Source organism: Argiope bruennichi, chromosome 6, assembly GCF_947563725.1.
Source record: "Argiope bruennichi chromosome 6, qqArgBrue1.1, whole genome shotgun sequence".
Classification (NCBI taxonomy): domain Eukaryota; kingdom Metazoa; phylum Arthropoda; class Arachnida; order Araneae; family Araneidae; genus Argiope; species Argiope bruennichi.
This window is the reverse complement of record NC_079156.1, coordinates 73,563,000-73,587,512: the sequence shown is the minus strand read 5'-3', so window position 1 is coordinate 73,587,512 and position 24,513 is coordinate 73,563,000. Positions and strand designations below refer to the sequence as shown.

General features: G+C 33.2%; 2 protein-coding genes across 2 annotated transcripts in view; both read left to right on the top strand.

The window, feature by feature from the left end:
* LOC129972798 (dual specificity protein phosphatase 22-B-like) overlaps nucleotides 1–24,513 on the top strand; it is a 301,383-nt gene that overhangs the window by 55,892 nt on the left and 220,978 nt on the right. The gene's annotated exons all lie outside the window — the stretch shown is intronic.
* LOC129971781 (uncharacterized) lies at nucleotides 5,338–6,486 on the top strand. The gene is made up of 2 exons (XM_056085758.1): nucleotides 5,338–5,953; nucleotides 6,257–6,486. The coding sequence occupies exons 1-2, from the start codon at nucleotides 5,338–5,340 to the stop codon at nucleotides 6,484–6,486; spliced, it is 846 nt and encodes a 281-aa protein (XP_055941733.1).

The following is a 24,513-nucleotide window of genomic DNA, read 5'->3' as shown; positions in this document are numbered from 1 at the left end:
AAATCTTTAAAACAAAAATTCGCTCAAACTCAACGTTTGTAAAATAATGAGCGTTTTTCGAAACACAGTAAAATACGTAGAGACAAATCACCGCAATTCAAAATATAGGTTTAGCTACATAAAAATCTTTAAAACAAAAATTCGCTCAAATTCAACGTATGTGAAATAATGAGCGTTTTTCGAAAAAAGTAAAATACGTAGAGACAAATCACCGCAATTCAAAACATAGCTTTAGCTACATAAAAATCTTTAAAACAAAAATTCGCTCAAACTCAACGTTTGTAAAATAATAAGCGTTTTTCGAAACACAGTAAAATACGTAGAGACAAATCACCGCAATTCAAAACATAGCTTTAGCTACATAAAAATCTTTAAAACAAAAATTCGCTCAAATTCAACGTATGTGAAATAATGAGCGTTTTTTCGAAAAAAGTAAAATACGTAGAGATAAATCACCGCAATTCAAAATATAGGTTTAGCTACATAAAAATCTTTAAAACAAAAATTCGCTCAAATTCAACGTATGTGAAATAATGAGCGTTTTTCGAAAAAAGTAAAATACGTAGAGATAAATCTCCGCAATTGAAAATATAAGCTTCATAAAAATCTGTGCTCGATCCAAAACATGTGCTCGATTTTTCATCACTGTACGAGACTCTAGAAATCAAAATTTGAGCACTAGTTAGCGTTCACGGCTTGCACAAGTGCCATAATTTTATGCTGGAGGGTAGGAGACTAACAGTGATTTTAGAGATTCTGCGGGAAAGTTTCAAAGAGACCATTACCACTGTTTCATTATATTGTTACAAAATTTTTCTTCTCTACAAATACCGCCACTCAATTGTAATAACTCAGTGCATTTAATCGCTAGTTCAGCAGCTTTCTTGCTGTCTAATCCTCCAGTTTCTCTACGTGTCGGCGACTCCGACTACTCTCACACACCATGTCTGATGATACACACGATTTCCTTGCAGCTTCAGAGTGCTCGTCTTTTATAGTTCCGGGAGGCTGGTCTTGAATCGTCCAGAGCAATCAGGGCGTATCTGAGTGTATCTTGGTCCTTACTGGATGGATCATGAAACTTCTCGAACTTTCCAGTATGATCCATTTTGTCACCAAAGTCGCCAAATTCATTGCCAAGCCGCCAAACGCTCGCAAACCTTGTCGCCAAGCTCTGAGGTCATTGACGCAGCACCCGCTCAGCAGGCACAGGACAGATCTTACAACTTTTTTCCCACGATGACACTGTTCATGCCGGGTAGCAAAATTACAGATTTGTAACAATATTTTATTTGAAATTGAAACTTTGTAGAATCAAACCTTAACTATGCATGAAAAAATGCTATAAGTATCTGAACCTGTGTATTACATAAATGATAGTTAAATTAAATTCACATTTATATTTGATCATTTTATACATACTCTTTATTCATTTAATGCTATTTTAAAAGTATTAATTATTCATGCGTGAATAATTAACTCATGGAAAATAACATAATCCTTCCCAGAGTAGGAAATTTAAGACAAGTAAATTCATAATTTGTTTTCAATAATTTCTTATGAATATTTCAAAGTATTTACTTGCCTTTCCAGAAATATTTTCATATCTGAGGAAAATTTCACAATCATAAAGCTGGTTGCAATGAATCGAAGGAAGATTGCACCAATGGGCTTAGAAACGGTATTGTGTTGATTTTGATGGGAAAATGCATAATGTTTTGAAGCATTGAGCTTGTCTTTGTAAAGGGCAATTATATCACCATGTTTTTATTGTATAAATAGACTTTTTCTCATTAATATACTATATTTTGTTAACGGACATACATTACATATCACTAATTAGGTGGTGTTTCCTATTATTATTTAGCATACCATGGCAGATTTTCAAGCGGTCAATATAGACCGAAAAACTCTCTCATGCAAATTTCGGGTAATTTCAAACTCTTCAGATATATTTAGGTTTTTTTCAACTGTTTATTGAACGGATTTTTAGAGACATAAATCGTAGATATATTTAATACCTTGACAAAATAATGCAACGAAGTCATCTGTTAAGCGATGTACCCGAAATCACGGTTCGCAATACCATTCCATCTCCGTACAGCCGCATTATTCACAACTTTACAGATTACGAACAATATCGATGGATATGATATTATTTTTTCAACTCATAACAGATTCACCAACCAGATTGTAATTGACAAAACCGAAACTCCTTTATTCCATTTCTACATAACAGTACAACTACTATAAAAACAAATAGCTATTAAAAAGGTTTTAACTTGAAAATGTTTGAGAAAATTACTATTTTTAAAAATGAATTAATATTTGGCTAATTTTTCTAGATTCTATTTATTTTCTTTATAGAAATGGATAGGTTATAGATGATTGTATATTTTATATCGTATACAGTTTCCGGTAGAACAGATGCCTTCCCAGGACGAATTTTAACACTACCTTTTCACTAGAATGTATTTAGGTCTCCCAGTTCATCTCCAACTTTCTAAATCGTTCTGAATATCTCATACATCAGTTCATGCATACTTGCTCAAACATCGCTTGATCTGTCTCGTATAATTAGTATTCTTCTAGATTACAGGAAAAAAGGCATTGATCAAATAATTAATTAAAATGTATAGATGTTTTACAATCAACCTGTGTTGCTGACTAGCTCAAACAACTTTTCTCCTACATCAATCGATGCAATATTCCGTTTCCACATAGGGAATCTGTATCGATTGTGCTATTTTTGGTGCATCTGTTATCCCTTAAATGTTCTAGTACCAGATGGTATACAAATGTGCAAATGTAGGTCTCTTTCGATACTTATTTGATATATACTTACCAGATATTGCATTTTGTCATTAGAAGTACTTTGTATTAAGCATGTGTTTCCGATGAATGTTGTCCATGAGTGTTGGGAAAAAAGATAACTTTTTTTATAAACGTTTGGCGGCTCCATGATCTGGCGATCCTTCTGAGAGCATGACGAAAATGTTAAATATTAATTCCCTAGCAGAGAGGGATCTGAGCGGGAAAGACAGAGGAGGCCTTTAGGCAGTATATATACAGTGATGTGTTGTGATCTATTTGTTAAATATGTAAAAATAAAATCATCGTTCCTTGTTTCTGATCATGGATTTTTAAAGATAAGCAGAAGAGTCGTTTTACAATAAAAATGCTAAAAGTTAATTCACACCAAGCAGGATTGAATTGTTTTAATATAATTGTAATGTTTAAATGAAAATTTTAATATTTGAAATGATACGACTTAGGCGAAATGAGACGATTTTTATGTATTAACTTCATAAAAATGAATTTTGTAATATAAAAAAATATATATTTATCTGAGAGACTAATATATATAAATAAATTTTTTTTGCATTGGAGAGATAAAATTATTAATACTGTATAGTACAACAAAAATATTTTTTCTTAACTTGATATGTAATTAAAAACAACTTTTATAAATATTTCGAAATCCATGATAATCTTTTAAGAAAGTATATTCGCCTTAGATCTTTCCATGCATTTATTCTGTCATAAATTTAACTCTCATTCTTTCTCACTGTGGCTTTACAGGAGTTTCGTCCATTTTAATTTCAAATGCTTGGCGCAATTTTGCTAATACTGTTTCTTGTGTCAAAATCCCCAACCATTTAAACTCTCTTGTTTTAATTATAGAACATTTAGTTAAAAACATACCTTAGAACAGGCTATGTTCTTCTCATTTTCTGTGGAAAAAGTAATGCAAATATATCGCTGAGAAAAATATTTGGAATAATGTATACCACTAAAGAAATGTTATTGAGGAAAGGGTTATACAAAAACACACAGCCAGATTTTGAGCAATAGAACAATAAGCTCTCGATTCCACGTATCGTTTTGTATTGTTCTCTACAAACATTAATCAAAATTACGATCCTTTTCAAAGCTACCATGCAATTTAAAAGCGAGACATTATTCTAATTAAACAATTTTGTGAATCACTTTAGAAATTTATTTCGTGCAGTATTGCTAATTTATTAAAGCAAATATCAATATTTCTAGCATTAGGATTTTCCTTTACTTATCATTCTGTGAATAATTTTTTCACCATAAACTGCTGCACCATGGATCTTTTTAAGATTCTTTTCGAGCTTTGAAGAATTTTTAAACAGTTATCAAAGAAAGGCTACTACATAAAAGGAAGTGCCAAACTAATTTGCACAATTATTCGGGTGCAAAGCTTTTGATTAATACTTGGAGTAATGACAAATTTGTACCCGAAAAATTTACCTATAGTTAATCACGCATGGCAGCTCGTTGAAAGAATTTACAATCTGTCCATTATGTAATAAATTTTCATTGAATAATTTTAAATTAAGTCAGTGCATTTTCATTAGCAAAATTTCTTAATTTTAATAGGTATGAATAGTAATGAATAGTGAATGTAGTAATGAATAGTGTCATTAATTTTAAATTTTGTTAATTTTTTTTACTTAGAATATAAATCTGAAAGTAGAACGGAAGCTTTAAGAAAGAAAGATATCATCACTTCTACTTTTATTCAGATTTTTATTAAGCAGACGATTTTTAATATTTATCGATTATAATTTCGATATTTTCGTTTTAGCTTTTATACATCTGCAAATCCCCTCAGGGGCTCACCTACTATAGGTGAGTACGGGTGTCCCAATCCCGAGGTTCCCAGGGATCTTTACTCCCTTCATGCTTACTCTCCTCTACGCCTTCTGCTATTTACTTGATCCTTCCATCCCTCGACGGCAAGCGAGGGAGCTCTCCATGAGAAGCTGTCGCCGCTCTGTTTGCTTCTTGCTTCTCATGGACAGCCAATGTCCCACGTGTTGGCCGTGCGTGGCGACCCATTTGAAAGACGGGTGGTGCACTGTGGTCCCCGGTGTATCAATCGGCTGGTACCTAGTCACCTGAGTGGCTAGTCTGCTAGGGATCAAGCAAAGGGGTTACTCCTTGGGCTTGGCGTTAAGGGTGGTCACTGTCCCCGGGGGTAACTCCGAGCGTATAGGTTCCGGCTAGCACCAAGGTAAGTGCCGAGGCTGGGAATGGCCAGAGCCGGTGGCTGCCTTCCCTTGTTGGGCTCCGTGGTGGGCGGTGCCGTCGGGCCCGAATCATTCACCATATCGCATGGCTCCTCCCAAAAAGGGTCCCTTCAGTGGGCGTCATAAAGCACCAGTTTCTGTAAATTCTTACCATTTTGATAGTTTTTTTGTTGTAAAGCGGATCTCTAATGCTAACGAATCATTCGATAATGTATCGCCATTTCTTGTTCAGAAGGCTGTAACTGGAACAGTTGGCGATGTAACATCAATAAAAAAAATGCGCTCTGGGGACTTGCTTGTTGAGGTTAATTCTCGGAAGCAAGCCCAGCAGATACAAAAAATTAAAAATTTAGCTACAATACCGGTTACTGTTAATCCACATCAATCTTTGAACACCTCTAAAGGTGTGATTACCTGTGGGGAATTGCTAAATGTTCCCTTGGAGGTAATTATTGCAGAAATGAAACCGCAGGGCGTCACGAATGTTCGCCGCATCACTCTTCGGCGTGATGGAGAACTTCTGGAGACAAAACATCACATTTTAACGTTCAATACACCTAAACTGCCAGAATTTGCTTATGCCGGCTACATCAGACTACCAGTCCGTCCATATATACCAAACCCTCTGAGATGTTTCCATTGCCAGCGCTTTGGACATTCTAAAATGAATTGCCGCGGGTCATTAACATGTGCCCGTTGTGCAGGTAAAGGGCATGACAGCCAGGAATGTTCCGCACAGGAAAAGTGTGTGAACTGCAGTGGCAATCACCCTTCTTATTCTCGATCATGCCCGCGCTGGATACTAGAGAAACAAATCACTACTGTTAAGTTCAAAGAAGATATTACATATCCCGAAGCTAGGCGTAAGGTTCAAGCGCAAACGCCTACTCCTGGTAAGAGTTATGCTTCTGTACTTCAAAACACCTATTGTTCAAACTGCTCCTGTGCAAATTGTGTGAAAAACTCTAAAAAATACAAACCACCTGAAAAACTTACAGATTCCGATTCTGAAAAATCAATTAATGATACTTCTGAAAAATCAATTAATGATACTTCTGAAAAATCAATTAATGATACTTCTGAAAAATCAATTAATGATACTTCTGACACTCCTAAGGTTGTAAAAACAAAGTCTAAACGCAAAAAACAAAGCTCACTAACATTAAAACTTGCAAAACGCGGTCTTTCGCAAAAAGATTTACCTCTGAAATTAAAAAAATCAACCTCCAATAATTCCGTCGCTTTGGGAATGGCGATGCAGGGTAATGTCCACAAGGATTTAACAACGATCTTTGGGGATAAGTTGCATAGCCCTGATATAAAATTACATCCCTCTGAGGATGAAGATGAGCTTGATATGAGTTGCGATGATCCGGCAACTCAGACTAATGCCTCTGTTCTTTCTCCAGCCAAACATCTCTCTTAATGGGTACCTTCGTTTCTTGGAATTGTCGCGGCATCCGGTCCAAATTGCAGGATATCAAGTCTATTATTAACAATTTTCATCCTGTCTGTTTCGGTGTTCAGGAGACCTTCTTGACACCCAACATTCCACTAAAATTACGCGGATATAACTGTGTTCGGAAAGATGCAGGCACTGAATCTCATGGTTCTGGAGGTGTCTGCATCTTTACTTCAAACCTTTATCCGAGCACTCCTCTTATGTTGCATACATCTCTTCAGGCTGTGGCTGTGCAGGTCCATATACGATCTTTGGTCACAGTCTGCTGTATTTATCTTCCGCCACATGATATAATACGTCAACAAGACCTTGACACATTAGTGGACCAACTTCCTTCGCCTTTTATTATAATCGGCGATTTCAACGGACATAGTACTTTGTGGGGCTCGGTTAGTACAAACTCTCGTGGGCAGCAGATTGAACAGTTTATTGCTAACAACTGTCTCTGTCTGCTCAATAATGACGAGCAAACGTACTTCCATGCCCCCACACGTAGCTTCCACTGTCTTGACCTGGCCATATGCTCTCCTGAACTGCTACCGATGTTGAATTTGACAGTTGGAGAGGATCTGCACAATAGCGATCACTTTCCCCTAATACTCTCCCACACTGATAGCGGTTGTGCGGCTATTTGTCCCCCGCGTTTTCTATTCCAGCGGGCAGACTGGAATACATTTTCACAACTAGCGGTTATCAATGAGGCTATGGTTAGTGATACAGATATTTCAAAAGCAATACAAAATGTGATTGATACGATAATAAATGCCGCAAACACCACCATTCCGAAAATATCCCCACGTTTAAGAAAATTTCGTAGACCGTGGTGGAATAAAGCCTGTCGCGACAGCCATAAGAAACAGAAAAAATCATGGAATCTATTTAGAAGGTACCCAACGACTGAGAACTTGGTCGCTTTTAAGAAAGCCAAAGCGCTTGCTCGTCGCATTCGCCGCCGCAGTCAGAGAGAATCATGGACTAAATTTGTTTCATCCATCACGTCCTCTACTACCAGTAAACTTTTATGGAAAAAGGTAAAGGCTGCTAATGGGATCTATAATGAAACTTCTATTCCAGTTTTAAAAACTGGTAATATGATGTATTCGGACCCATTAGACGTTGCTAACATTCTTGGCCAAGCGTTTGCACAAGTTTCCGCAACTGATTCTTACAGCCCTGATTTTCTGGCAATTAAGAATCGCACGGAACGGTTGCCTTTGCGCTTTAAAACCCGAGATGTCATTCCATATAATTGTGAATTCAGGATGTTTGAATTGGAAACGGCGCTGTCTCAAGTCCATGATACCAGTCCTGGGCCAGATGGAATCACATATAACATGCTTCGCCATTTGAATACCATTTCCCTTTCCAATCTGTTAATGCTTTTTAACAGAATATGGACTGAGCAGAAATACCCTTCACAATGGCGAGAAGCTATTGTGATTCCTATCTTAAAACCTGGCAAAGAACCATCTGTCCCTCTGAACTACAGGCCGATTGCTCTTACAAATTGCCTTTGTAAGACCTTCGAGCGCATGGTCAATGCTCGACTAATTTTTGAATTAGAGAAACATGGTTGCATCTCCCCATTGCAGAGTGGTTTCCGTAGAGGTCGCTCAACTCTTGACAACCTCGTATTACTGGAAACCGAAATTCGCAATGCATTTGTCAGGAGAAACCACCTTGTCTCTATATTCTTTGATATAGAAAAAGCGTATGACCGAGCATGGCGCTATGGTATACTTTCTACCATTTTTAACTTTGGATTTAGAGGAAATTTGCCCATATTTTTACAAAATTTTTTGACACAACGTACCTTTCGTGTTCGAATTGGTAATGTTTATTCTAATTATTTTATTCAAGCTGAGGGTGTTCCGCAAGGAAGTGTCCTCAGTGTCACGCTTTTTATTGTTCATCTAAGCCAAATTTTAAATAAGTTGCCTTCATCTGTTCAGGGAACACTATATGTTGATGATCTGCAGATCTCATGCCAAGGCAGTAATATGGATTTATTAGAGAGACAATTACAACACGCAGTAAATAAATTGGTAGCATGGTGCAATAACAATGGTCACACCATCTCCCCAGAGAAGAGTAGCTGTGTACACTTCTGTAGGAAAAGAGGCATTCATCAGGATCCCAATATTCAAATAAATGATTCACCGATTCCTGTAGTGAATGAAGTACGATTCTTGGGAGTAATTTTCGATCGAAAGCTCACCTTTCTCTCGCATATCTTACACCTGCGAAGAAAGTGTGAGAAATCGTTAAAAATTTTGAAAGTACTCTCCAGAACATCTTGGGGTGCCGATCGAACCTCCCTTCTCCGTATTTATGAGGCAATAGTCCTCTCCCGAATAGATTACGGGTGCATGGTATATGGTTCAGCCCGTTCATCTGTTCTGAGGCGTCTAGATCCAGTTCACCATTCAGCTTTGCGTATCTGTTCTGGTGCATTTCGTACCTCTCCGGTTGGAAGCCTCTATGTCATATGTCATCAGCTACCCCTTTGCTTAAGGAGACAGAAATTATCTGCTCAGTTTTATTTCAGAACTAAATCTGTTTCAAAACACCCCTTAAGCAATATGGAACTACCAGTAGGTCTGCGTCGATTGTATAATGCCCGTCCTTCGCACATACTTCCCTTTTATGATAGAGTCAAATTGCTGCTGCATGACTCGGATCTCAAAGACGTTCATATTAAAGCAGTTGATTCCTTTTGCTTCCCTCCCTGGGATATCCCGCGTTTTTCCTTTTTGAACCCCTTTACAGGATTCGATAAATCCTTAACTGCACATGTTGTTTTTCAGCAGCTGTTTTTATATCACCGCCATCAGTATTCATCTTTTGTGCCTATTTTCACGGACGGCTCGAAAACAGATGGACATGTTGGAAGTGGCATTGTGTTTCCATCTGAGACATTCAGTCACCGTCTTCATAATTGTTGTTCCGTTTATACTGCTGAGTTAATGGCAATTTTCTGTGCTCTTCAGAAAATTTCGGCTGCTACTCAACATAATATCATTTATTCTGATAGCATGAGTGCTCTGAAAGCACTTTCTAATTATCACAACAGAATGAATCCAATTGCTATTCGAATTTTGTTTATGTTGCGTGTATTAGAACAAGCTGGTCTAAGCATCTTATTTTGTTGGGTTCCTAGTCACGTGGGCATTTTAGGGAATGAGAAAGCAGATTCAGCTGCAAAATCTGCTTCGACATTTATGATCAAAGGACTTCCGTTTTGCGATGTTAAACTGTCTCTTAACTGCAGCATTTTATCTACCTGGCAAAAGTCATGGGATCTGCAGATCCATAATAAATTACATTTCATCAAACCGAAAATTAATTTGTGGCCAGTTAACACTATACGAGAGGTTGATGTCAAATTGACTCGCCTCCGTATAGGACATACTCGTTACACACACAGGCACCTCATTTTTGGCGAGACGGCTCCAAAGTGTCTCACGTGTGGTGTTGATTTTACAATAAATCACATTTTAATTGAATGCCCATCTTTTAATTCCTTCCGTCTACACTTTTTTAAGTCTTCGTCATTGACTTTGCAGGACCTGGTGGGAGAGAAATTCCACCCAAACATTTTTAAATTTTTAAAAACTATCGGTTTTTATATTTGTATCTAGTGCTTTTTAACTACTGCTAACGCTTGATTTTTTTTTTTTTACATCGATCAATTGTAGCGTTTTTATCGAAACAGTGTTCCATATAGAATTATTACCATTCTTGCACATTAATTTTCTGCATGTGTATTTGGATACCTTTCGATTTATATTTTAACATGTGTGCTTTTACTGTCTGCCCTGTCATCTTACCATTTGCTTGGCGCAGCATGGTCAAAAATGGCTTTTGCGCCAAAAAAATCAAACCAAACCAAACCAAAACCAAAATACATCTGCAAATGATTTTTTTTTCATATACTTATAAAAAGTTTTATGAAAACGATTTATTTTTAATCGTTTTATCTTAATTGAATCATTCATTGCAAATGTTATTTTATTCTTTCAAAATTTTGGTAGAATTATTAAGAATCTTGAAATATTGCTATCGAGTATTTTTGCTTTGTAAGAATGAAATACATTTCAAGTTTTGTAACTTATGTTAAAAAGGAAATAATATTATTTTCCTTTATAGTGTTTAACAATATTTCGTGTATTTGAGAATTCAGTGGCAAAATTAAGCTAAATTGTGGCATTACGTGCTGTTTTATTTATTGTTTTTATATATTTGTTCCCTGCTAAATATAAAGATAATGCATACCTGTCTGTGTGTATATATTTGCACGCTACAGGTCAGACCACTTGATTTAGAATTGTCGAAACTGGCGCTTATATTGTGTGATGAAAATGCACATCTAACAGCTATTTATTTAAAACTTCAACTAATTAAAAATTAAGGGGAATTTTTAATCAATGAAAATTAAACGAATTTTTTTTGCCAATCCAACTTCCGCTCAAAACTGTTGCTCAAAACTTATTGCTCAAAACTGTTTCACGTTTCATCTTAAAATTCAGAAAATCATCTTTTTAATGATAAAAATGTCTTTTTTTCATAATTTTTTCTAAATTAAAATCAAAAAGATATTTTAAACGTATTTTACAACATTAAATTTCGTAAAATTCAGAGATTTTCATTGGTGCAACTAATATTTCGCACTTACATTTCCGCGTTGATGATGAATAAGATATGAAAATTACGTTTGTTACTCTTTGTTGAATACGATCTAATATAAGATATATTTTTACTAAAACTTTCGAGACTTTTGTAACAATTAAAGTTTTATTTAAGAATGAAGCAACAGTGAAGAAATTGTAAAGTCACCTATTTTTAAATACTGACGCTCTTTCCTGTGGTATAATTGCATGCATAAATATATAGTCAGAAAATTAAGGAATTTCATAGTATAATGAACAGAACAGTTCTAACAACCTTTTAAAATAGTACGAGTTATATGTGCTACAAAATTTTAAGTTTAAAAGTATTTCGCCTAGGAAGACTTTAAAACATAGTTATACAAAAAATTTAATTTAAATTTTCATCAACCATTGATATAGCAAAAAAAGGTCGCCAAAGGCAGCTAATATTGAAAAAAGACGAAGTTACCGTAAACTCAGAAAATAGATAAATCGGAAAATTAAGTTTTTAATTGCACGATGCCATAGGACTAGTTTCCATTTGAGATCTTCTTTCTTGCATCTTGAGCATCTTTCGCTGTTATTTTTCCTGGAAGAGTTTTTTTTCTTTCAAGCTTCATTCTTCTTGTTAAGTTTCTGCAGAGGAGGTGATTGCTATTTTATATGCATTAGAGGAAATTTCTCATGACTTGCAAAAAAATTTACTATCTATACTGACTTCTTAAGTGTTTTGTCACTAAAATCATTTAATTCCAATCTTCATGATCATCCTTTGATATTAAGAGTTTTAGATATTTTTAATAACTTGAATTCTCATGGTTTTACTGTTTTACTCTGTTGGGTACCATCGCATGTGGAAATTTTAGGCAATGAGAAAGCAGACAAAGTCGCCAAATCGGCGACTGTTCCTATAAATATGACTTTACCAGCGAACGATTAAAAAAAACATGTTAAAATGTTCTTTACTCGAAATGGCAAACAGAGAGGGATCTTGAGATAGAGAACAAACTTCACACTATCAAACAGTTTTGGCCTTCATTATTTTGCAGTTTTGGACTTCATTAAAAAAAATAGAAACGCAGATACGTTTTTAACTCGCTTGCGGATTGGTCATACTAGATTCACTCATCTTCATCTTTTATTTGGAGAACAACCACCAATGTATTCACTATGCAACTGTCTTTTCAAACGTCTTTCTTTATCAACTTTACTTGGTAAGATCCCTCATGCTAATCTTTTTGATTTTTTAAAATCCATAAAGCTTTATTTATTTTTAAAATCCATAAAGCTCATTTAAAATATGTTTATTTTCTTAAAAAACATCATTTATAACCTCTCTTAGTAAAATTTTATATTCTCATATTGTTATGATTTTAATTCACTGGTTGGCGCAGCACATCATGGCTTTTGTGGCAATAAAAACCAAACTAAAATCTGTTTGAGATATTTATGCACACAATGAACAGAACAAATGTAATACAATTAAAATAACGATGGCTTTAATGTCTGTGACTATCCGTTTTTTGATGCAGTCAGGGATTTGTGATTTAAGAGATTTAACTGAATCGAAAGCAATGAATATATATGGGTAGACAGCTAATTGCTAAAGGCGGATAGTTTATCACGCTGCAAATTTTTTTCTAAAATTCTGGAAGTTTCTTAAAAAAATATTTTTTAATCCAAATTTCTTAAAATATTTTTTATATATTTCACTACTACTCCGAAATTCAAACTTTCATTGTTTCTTCAAATATATAATTACATGGATTTCTTCCATTGTTGAAAGTTGAAGGGAAAAAAATAATGTTTATTAACTGTTCAGTTTACTAGAGGAATATGAAAGTGAAGTCATCCATTTTGCAAACGGCAATGTGAAATTAGAAGGCAGATTATTAGACGAGTTAGGTTTTTACTGGCAAGATGATATCCTGGGACTCGCCCCCACTAAGAATGTTCATGTGCAGAACAGGCATAAGATTAATAAAGTAATATGGCTTCAATTTTTATCAGCTCGATATTTAAAAATAACATTGTTGTGAGAATCATGAGCTTCTAGTTACGCATAAGAGATTTAATTTAAATTAAACACATTAAACAATACTAGCCGTCTTTGACGACCAGTTCATCCGCTCAGTTTATCGAATTTTTAGGTTGTTAAATGATTAATTTTTTATTTGATATGGCTAAAAACCGTGAATTTAATCAGTATACTACAAATTAAAAAGTTGTTATGAAGTGAAAGGGAAAGTGAAAATCCTACTACTGAGTTAATGACTGGTAAAAAAAACGCGATTGAATGTTTTGATGTAGAGTTTGAATTCCTTCATAGCATTAAATATATAATTTCAAATGTATCAAACTGAATTAAAAATTTTAATACTTTTAAAGAGGAAATTGTGGAGAAATAAAACTGATATAAATAAATGTCTTACGTTGTCTCTTACGTTAGCGTTACATATATATAATATAATATATGTGTGTAATGATATTTTGAAATCTAATTTAAACTTAATTAATTTCCTAATTTTTAGCTCAATTCAGCCCATATTAACTTCATTATAAAATATCCTCTTATTTCCTGATCCCATTCCAGTTTTTCTATTTAATTAATGAAATAGAAAGCTCTGTAAAAATGCTTTCGTCAGCGATTCCCACACTCCGAGTGAAAGGATAAAAAAAAATTCCCGATTTAAGCAAATTCTTCTAAAAGATCCCTATGATTCCCATCCCTGTGGTAGACACGTGTTGAAAGTCCCTATTAAAATCTCACATTATATATTCACAGGGATAAAATTTTCATTGGATTTTCCTTATTTCGTGTTGTGTTGTTCTGTGTTATGCTCGTCGTTTCTGTTTGCAAAAAAAATCAGGTCTCCCGGGATAGAAATAAAACGAAGTTAGTCTTCCCTGTCTTCGGCCACGTTTCTGCTTAAAAAATGCTTATACTATATAAATATAATACAGTGTCTCACAAAAGTGATGGGACACTTGTGCTTTACAAAAGGAAACTGTAATAAAATAAATAAATAAACATGTAAAAATTTTTTTTGGGTGTGTTTCATATTTAAAGTTAGTAACAATTATTACATAACATACGTTTTGTCAAAATATTAAATACTAATTTAATAAAAATACAATTGTTTAGAATGGAGCACAAAATGGCTCAAATAAGTGATGGGACACTTACTTTTCCATCAAATATTTATCCAAAAATTTTACTTTTTAAAAGATTTTAATATTTTGTTGGATTTCCTTTTACTTTTAAAACATGATTTAATCTTCTTGGGATGGATTCGACTCATTTTTTTTGTGATTTCTGGAGTGATTTTACCCCATTCTTCTTGAAGCACCGATTTTAATTGTTGTTTTGAAGAAATGGTGTGTTTGTGAATTCTTGATTCCAATTCTTGCCAAATATTCTTTATGGGATTTAAGTCTGGAGATTGTGGTGGTGTTTTTATCAGTTCAGAACAGTTTCTTTTCGTTTAGCATTCATGGCTGCACAGAGCTAAAAAAACACAAAAATTCCAAAACAAACTGGAGAGAAATACTGCAGACGATTTTATAAATTATTGCCAATTGCTTTTGAATAAAAACAAAACCACCAAAAATATTTTTATTGCTTATTTCAGACGATTTTTGTTCATATCTAATGGTGTCCCATCACTTATGTGAGCTATTTTTTGCTCCGTTCTAAACAATTGTATTTTTATTAAATTAATATTTTAATATTTTGACAAAATGTATGTTACGTAATAATTGTTATTAAATTTAAGTATGAAACACACTCACAAAAATTTGTACAGGTTTTTTAAAATTTATTTTATTACAGTTTCCTTTTGTAAAGCATAAGTGTCCCGTCACTTCTGTGAGACACTGTATAAATATATTCTTGGAGAATCAGGTAATTGCCAATGGCGGCTATTAGAATAACCTTTCATAACATCTTTACTTATATTGCTGTAAATAAAAGCTTTCTCTTTTAAACTGATCTATAACATTCAATGCGTTAACCAGAAAAATCTTTTAAGAATTCTCTGGAATTAAACTTGAAAAGCAAGCAATCTAAGGCGCAGTATTACTTAAAACATTCCTTTGAAGTTTCCGTTATAAAGAAAAATTCTCTTAAATATTCGATGAAGTCTAACGACTTCGAGTTGAAGTAATTTATACAGATACATTAGTGCTTCTACCCCTCTTCCTCCCTTACCATTTTCGCGTCGCACCACCTGGTATTCGAAAACGCGTGTACCTCTACATGGCCTTGAAAGAAAGCGCATTAATTTAAAATGTCATATTTCGATGAAAAGAGCGAAAAGAGGGGAAAAAAAGTTTAATAAATCATTCTGCTGACTCTTGAATAATAATAAAAAAAGAAAGAAACGAAAACGCTGAACCATCACAAACGCGATTCAATGATTTTAAAAAAAATCGATGAAAAAGACCTTATTTTAATCTGAATCTTAAATGATTCGTGAGCCATTATGTTCACATGTCACAGAGATTTTTTCTTTTTACATCATAGATAAAGACCGCGCAGAGAGAATATAAGTAATAAAATGGTAGAGAGATATTTCTCGTTAAAAACATTTTTTTTTTGAACTATGCCGTGAACTAATTTGTGGCTTGCGACCTTTTTAAACGAGAATTTTATTCGTGGAGTTAAAATAAATATTTAGAATGGTACGCAACTTTAAATTTAGTGAAGAATGTGCTGAATTACTTATTTCTCTTTCGAGTTGTTGGTGTTTAGGATTTTGATTTTATTCATTATTCTAAAGAGAGAAAAAATATTTTTTCAAGCCTCATGTGAGCAATTTTTTTTCCGGGAAAAAAAGTATCACGCTCTTTTGAGACGCCATGAAAGAAAATTTATTTTTCTCTTTTAAGGCTTCTTTTCTTTTTTTTTTCTTTTAAGGTTCTGTATTCCTTAAGTTTAGTTTTCTACTTAAAAATGTAAACAATGTGAGTAAAATTTGTATTATAATTAATAATTTGTTTTGTCTATTTATTCTCCTTCTTGAAAAATTGAATAAATTTAAAAAAATTTAAATTCAGTAATTAAATTCTCCTTACTATGAAACTTTACTTTTCTTCCTGAAATTGTCACTTAATAACAAACGCTTGACTGTTTACTAATTTTACATATATTCTTAGGCTTGAGGGATTTCACTCATGAAGATAGTTGAGTTTTAATAAAAACATCTAAAGGAAATTTCATAAATATTTCAAAACTATATGGCATCTACAAATAAAAATTTTAAAAATTACATAAAATTGTTACTTTTTTTTTCTTAAAAATTGTACATGTAGATGCCTAATTTGCTTGTTATAATAAAAATAAAATAAATTACAAATTTAAATTGAACATTTTAAAATAAATTATGAAAATTTAATTGAGTTAAAATGAATTTAAAAAAATTATAATGATATTCTATGAAGTTTTTTTTTAAATATATTCTTTCAGACGGCAAAAGCAAGCTAGTTTGAAATACTATTTTAAAATTAGTTTTTTTTTAAAAAAAATATTTCTTTATTTAAAGAAGTTACATCCTGATTACCTGTAGATTAATTATATTTAAAAAAATATAATTTCGAAAGAAAATTAAAATTTTATATCAGAAAACTCTTTAGGAATTATTTTTTTAGCTCAGCATAATGTATGTAAAAGAATTTATCATTTTAGGTCGCTATTTCTGTTAACAGTTTTCTTTTAAGCAAATAATCAATCACGGAGTACTCTAAAATTTGCAATTAAAAATGAAAATTTAATGTAAATCAAAATTTTCCTGTTTCCAAAACGACATTGAACACACATTAAGAGTATGAAATAAAGCTACATGCAAATAAATTGCAAATCCTCAATTCGTCTTCTTTTCAACCATTTTTATAATGGAATTAATTGATGCTCAAATGACGCATCTGAGGTTTACCATCTAGTTTTGTTTTGGAATCTACTGAATTATTTGCAGAATAAAAAAGAAGTGATGCCGTGTCATAATATTAAACACCTTAGATAAATATATATCAACTTAGATGTTAAATATTAAATTTAATTGCATTTTTCATGTATTTGTGATATTTGTGTGAATTGACTCTATTTCTTGTTTTGTTTGAAAAGGCGATAAATCCTCCTTGCGACAGTTTGTATGGTATCAATTTTTTTAGAAATTACTCTTCGAGAAAATTACTTCAAACAAAATTGCTGTGGAGGAATTAATTAGTAATTATATTAAGCTCTAAGTGATTAAAAATTGCAGAAAAATTAAGTAACACATTTATTTTCAATTAAATCGAAAAGTTACAGATTGCTTGCTTTTTTTGCCAAAATAACTAGTGAAAAAATACTTTCAGAAAGTGAGACAAATATTTTTGGAAGATTTTACACCTCAGAGGGGTGACGTATTGCTAAAGCTGATTTAGACATTTTGTAATTCTAAGCAGTGAACATTATGAAACCGCTCTTTAAGAAAGATGGTTAATTTACATTTCAGCATATTTTTAATATGGTGATGATTTACTTTATGACAATATTTTTATTATATCCTGAAAATGCATTTTTTATGCATCTATTCTAATTTGACCAGCATCTATATATTTATTCATTAATATACAATTTATAAATATTCCCAATTAGTAACAAAAGTGATGTAATATTTAGGAACTTGACCAATTATACTTAAAATAATAATCATGATATCATTATATTAATAATATAATAATAATAATAATGTTAAAATATCCTTATATTTCACAATTCAAATAATTTGTATTTTTTAAAAAGCTTCTTTATTGTATTTAGCAAAAAGTATAAAAAATAAAATTAGAAAAATAAATTTTTCTCAATCGACTTGCTCGCCCCCCACCCTTATCAACTTATCTGCCCTAAGCAGCTATCTAGCTTGATCTGATACGCAATGAATGAGTCCGTTTCGTGTGATTTGGTCTTTACCTTTTCACCGTTTTATGCGCTTTATTTCTGATCCCCCGCTTCATATCAATTTGAATTGTCTAATTTTATTTTAATTCGTGATTTTTGTATTCATATCTATGAGATTATTTCAATTTTGAGGATTACCCACTGCTACTACATTAGCTAATTGCTCTCATAGTTCAGATTTATTACATTGTAAAATTAATATAAATATCTCATATTTCATCATCTTCCTTCACGCACCTAAGTGGGTGAAATAAGTGGTCTTTGATATGCTTTAGAAGAAATTTCTAATAGCCTAGATAAAAATTTTATCATCTATACGGAGTCTCTGAGCGTTTTACATTCTCTAAAATTATTTAATTATCATCCTCGTCTTTTGGTTTTAAAGGTCTTAGATATTTTGATAAACTAACTTCTTATAGTTATATTATTTAATTCTGTTGGATGCCATCCCATGTTGGAATTTTAGGCAACGAAGAGGCCGACAAGGCTGCGAAATTGGCGACTACTTCAATCACTACTAATATTCCTGTAAGTGACATAAAAAACATATTTGAATGCTTCTTTATTTTAAATGGCAGAGACAGTGGGACTGGAGACAAACAACAAACTTCATGTTATCAAACCCCATGTGCAACCTTGGCCCTCATTAGCGAACAAAAAAGCAAATACTGTTTTAACTCTTTTATGCATTGGACACACTAGATTCATCCATATTCATTTGTAGCTAGGCGAACAACCACCACTGTGTTCGCGATGTCATTCTCAAATGTCTCTACAACATATATTGTCAGAATGCTCACATTTCAATACCCAGTGCTTACATTTTTTTTTCAAAACATTAGCATTCCTGCTTGATAAGATACCTCATGTCCAACTCTTTTCTTTCTTAAAGTCCATAACGTTTTATCCGTTTATTTGAATCTTGATTCCAATTTAGCTTCAGTGCCGCGGTGGCCTGGTGGTAAGGTCTCGGCTTGTGAGCCGTAGGGTTTCAGGTTCGAGACCCGATTCCACCAAATAACCGTCGTGTAAGGGGGTCTGTTGCGCGTTAAATCCGTCTTGCCACACGTCCTCCCGCTGGTGTGGTGTGGAGAGGGGGTGCTAGCTCAGGTGTCGTGCCCGTCATCTGACCTCGGTTCAAAATGACGAGGTCCGTCCCAAAATAGCCCTAGTGTTGCTTTACAACGGGACGTTAATATAACTAAACTAAACTATCCAATTTAGCTTCTCCTCATATTTCCTTCGGTGACTGTTTTAAAGTGATATAATTTTACCCATTGTTTGGCACAGCATGGTCAACATCATTGCTCTTGCGGCAGAAAACCCCAAACAAATCAAATGAAATCAAAATCCTTCCCACCCCTATTTATGTGTTTCAAAGCCTCCAGACGCATGCGCAAAAACGCTGAGTGCTTCCAAATCTGATAATGATAGTACCATATATTTTTTCAAGCTAAATTTATTAACAAAAATATCGTAAATCTATAATGACTTGAGTAATTATAAACTTAATTCAATGCACCAGCTGATGAGCCTTAGTTTATTTTTCACATAGAAACTATTAAATGCATAGTTTTTCTGCCAATTAAAGTAATGACTTCTTATAATTTTTACCTTTACTGATATGTAAAAAAACATACATGGAGAAGATATTTACATTAAGATACCTATAGAAACAAATAACCTAATTTTTATATTTAGATTCAACTCCCTTCCTCTGATGCTAAGAAACCAAGACATAAAATATGTTTAAAGAATTGTTCGATAATGTTTAGTAATATCATTTATCAATTTCGTATTTGTATCTTAGATCACTTAAAGTCAAAACTTTCTACCTTCAAACGACTTGTTTGCAATAAAAAAGGTTCATGAAAAAAAGGGAAATGACGGTCGTAGTACAAGGAAAACCTTCATTAATTTGATCTTTCATGTGAAATTTTGTGAATATTGTTACAAATCTGTAATTTTGCTATCCGGCACGAATAGTGTCATCCTGGAAAAACCATTATAACCTTTGTAAGATCTGTACTGTGCGCGCTGAGCTTGGCGACCATTTGGCGATGAATTTGACGAGTCTGGCGACTAAATGGATAATACCAGAAAGTTATAGAAGTTTCACGATCCATCCAGTAATAACACCGAGGTAAGCTCTGATTGGTCTGAAGATTCTAGCCCCGCCCCCCGGAACTATAAAAGACGAGCACTCTAAAGCTGGTGAAGAACTGTGTGTATCGTCAGAAGTGGTGTGTGAGAGTAGTCGGAGTCGCCGACACGTAGAGAAACTGGGGGATTAGACAGCAAGAAAGCTGCTGAACTAGCAATTAAATGTGCTGCGTCATTACGATTTATTGGCGGTATTTGTAGCAGAAAATTTTTTGTAACATTATTTTCTTGTTTTAGTAATCAGATGGCATTAATTGCAATTAAATTCCAAAATATTTTAATTTGCAGAATTGGCATAGTTTTTTTCAACATGCAAAACCGTTTTTAGTATCTATTTGAATGAAACTAATTGTTTTTTTTTAAATTTACAATAGTAGAACAATTTTTATTTTACATTGAAACGCTATTTATTAATATAACGATGAAACCAAATCTTGCATTCTATTGAATATTATCATACGTTTATTATAAATAAAAAGGTATAAATGTCAGTAAAATTTCACGTCTTGGAATTTTCTTTTATTTTTATGTTTTAAATATGGAAAACATTAAAAAATAGCTCAGCATTTATTATATTATGATACACTTTTTTCCATATACATTTATAATAATATGTTCCGAAATTAGCCGACGTTTCCATTTAGAAAAAAAAATCTATATTGCCTTATTTTTTAGATAGAAGGTTACATACTGATTGTAACAGGAAAATATGTGAAACAAAATTTATATACAATAATAAAAAGGGTGTTCAAATGAAAATGTACAGAACGTCACTGTGGGTATAAATGAACACTTTATTCAAATTATATACCATAGGCCTGAGTATAACAATCCCATTGATTAACGAGCCGAAGAATTCCTTGTTTCCAGAATTCCTGTGGCCGTGACGAGACCCAGTCCTTCAAAGCGTCCTTGAGTTCGCCGTCCGAGTTGAAGCGCTTCCCTTTCAGATGTTTTCTTAGGGGACTAATCCCATGAAAATCGCAAGGCGACAGGTCCAGGCTGTAGGGCGGATGGTTGAGTTGCTCCCATTTGAACTTGCCCAGTTCTTCCACGTGTGTGACCCTGGAGACGTGTGGATGCGCGTTAACATGGAGCAGAACCACACCTTCCATGAATAGCCCCGGTCTTTAGTTCTTGATGGACTTGCGTAGTCTTTGGAATGTCTCACAGTACTCATTGGAGTTAAGATTCTGAAAAACACCTCTGAAAGGGAAGGGCTTCAACTCGGGTGCTGTGAAGGACTGGGTCTCGTCACGGCCACAGGATTTCATGGAACAATATCTTTAGGCTAGTTAATCAATGGGATCGTTGTGCTCAGACCTATGGTGTATACTTTAAATAAAGTCTTCCATTTATATCCACAGTGTCGTTTCGTGCCTTTTCATTTGAACACCTCCTGTACAAATATGTAAATCAAGTTCGTTTTTGATTAATTTTTTTTTCGGGCAACGCAACAATAATAAAAGCCTTTGAATAAGTAAAAAAGTGCGATTATTTAAAATAATTTATTTTTTAAAACTTACTTAACCATTTATTTGTCACGGTTGCTCAAAAACATTGTTTTTATTAGCTTTTATGAGAGATGTATATCTTCCAATGTTTTACATGGATAGTGTTAACATGTCTTCGTACCCAGATTTCTGAGAATAATTAAAACTAATTTTTAAAAATTAATTATTCAAATATTCTAAGAACACTAAAACATATTATACATTTCCCATTTATTTAATGTGTGTAGCTCCAAAATTTTTTTTACGGTTTTTCATTATTTACTAATCAAAGAGTTAATTATATTTTTCTTTAAAAAAATGAATTAAGTATTGCAATTTTTGAGTCAAAACTAAATGTACACATATTTGAAATTTTCAAATTTCTGCAGTTTTTTTCCTCGATGAAATTAAGCTGCGTAATTGAATTCCCAAAATAAAGCACAGTTGGATTTAAATGCATTTAATATTGGAAAATCAAAGCACGGTAAGTATTAAAAGGCTTTACACATGGGCATATAAAAAATGTTGACCAGTTACTTTTAGAAGTGACATCGCCGAATTAATATTTAATTCAAAAATATATTATGCGGACAACTTTCAAATATAAAGTTCCAATACATTTACATATGCATGAAAATTAAACTCTAATTAAACAGTTTTTATACATTTGTTTTACATATGGTAATAATTTGTTAGTTACTCAAAATTACGAGAACATATTACCGGACTGTATTAAATATTGCTTTTTTAAAATAAACAGCTGTTGGCTTCAAAAGATTTAATAAGACAATCAAATCATAGCAATGAATTAATTGTGCTTGGCTCCTGTCTTGTTGCTTTTAAAAGTGATTACATTAATTTTATTTTTAATTTAAAAGTACGTCAAGGAAAACAATTTTAAAAAAATGGAATCTGCTATCGCAAATTTCCAGTTATCGTGTGAGAACATTATTATTTTTTAAGTCATTGTCTTAATTTAAGTTTAAATTTAATTTAAGTCATTAACCAGTTTAAACCAGTTTGAAACAATCACACTCTCAAATTACGCGTGCGCCGATATTTAGAAAACGACGGTTTTTTCATCTGAAAATCGTTTGAGTTCCAAAACTTCCCTTCAGGTCTGATTTTTTTTTTATGTGAAAATATTTTAAAATGATAACATGACTATTGTATTGTGCAATTGTCAACTTTTAGAAAAGCGATGGGTTTTTTCCCATCTCAAAATTGTTCGAGCTCCAAATTTCTTTTGTCACCCAGAAAATCTGAAAATAAAAGTTTAAAAAAGAATCGATTATTATTTTTATAATATATATATATATATATACACCTTACGATACCTTCCTCGCTGTTTCGCTTTGATTCTCGTTTTCTTCTTTGTGCTTTTTTGGGTGATAACTTTTTACTACACCACCCTTTATTGGGCAGACAAGAAAAATCGGGTACATAGTGGAGATTCACGCCGAGCTGTACATTTTGGTGGCAAAAAATCGCCAAATGTGATAACCTTCTTTATCAGTTTCTAATAACTAAAATCTAAAAATTGAATGCCTCAGAAGCGATAAATGGCCAATTTTCTGTCCGTGCATTTTGTGGTTTCAAAAACCTCATGCTCTCACATCACAATAAAATATTTCAAATAACAAACAACATTTAATATTTATGTATGCGCGTAAACAAGATAAACACAAAATAATTCAAATTAGGCATTTTAATTATTTTCGCTATGCATGGCATGCAAACTCGTTCGCTGTTCACCATTTCGCGTAAAAAATTAGTTCAACTATGGGAAGTATCTTGTAAACGAAATTATGCCCCGACGCCGGGAGAATAGAGAGAAAATTCCGGAGCAGCGGAAGCTACTTATAATGAATAATGGCACGGGCTGCGTAATTATCCGCCTCGAAATTAATTAGACGCGGGAGAGTAAAGTAATGCTGAATGCTATTTAGTCCAGATGATTCTTGATAACAGATGCTTCATGAGTTATGCGAGATAATGCAGAATCAAATCCTGGTTATGAAATTATTTGTTGTGTGTGAAATGGAAACCAGTCCAAGCTTAGATTATGTGGGGAAAATTTTGATAGTTTTTACTTCTGGTATAGCGATTATAAATGGTGTTTCAAAATTAACACAAGATTTGAATTTGCCACCATTAATAATGTAAAGAATTCGCAACCCTATTAAAGGAACCATTTGACACCTGATAGTTTAGGATTAGTAAAATGGAGTGGTACCCGATAGAAAAACGTGCTTTCACTTCTGAACAAAATTTCAAAAATAATGAAAGTCTGGCGGTCACAGTTCGAAAATGTGAGAATTGGCCCCCTGGTCGTGTGATTTAACACCGTTGGATTTCTTTTTATGGGATTATTTGAAACTTCCTCTTGTTGTTTTAGTTCCCAAAATCAGAGCGCCGGCCTAGATGTTGTCATCTGTATTCATCCATAGTTCAAAATTACGTAACACATCTATAAATATTTTTTTGTTTAGCTAGATTTACAATCTATTTTTGACTTGAACCAGAGAGAATCTCCCTGAAACTTTCTCGCAGTCTCCAATAAAGGTATTATTTCCGTCCTTCCCCATATAAAATTATGGACTTTGGGTGAGACAGAGAATATCTTGCATGGCACTTACAAATAATGGTCATGAATTCTAGATCTTTGACTTGAATCCACATTTTTACTGAATCTATATGAATACTGAATCTAGCGAATATACTGTTACGAAGTGATAAAAACGTA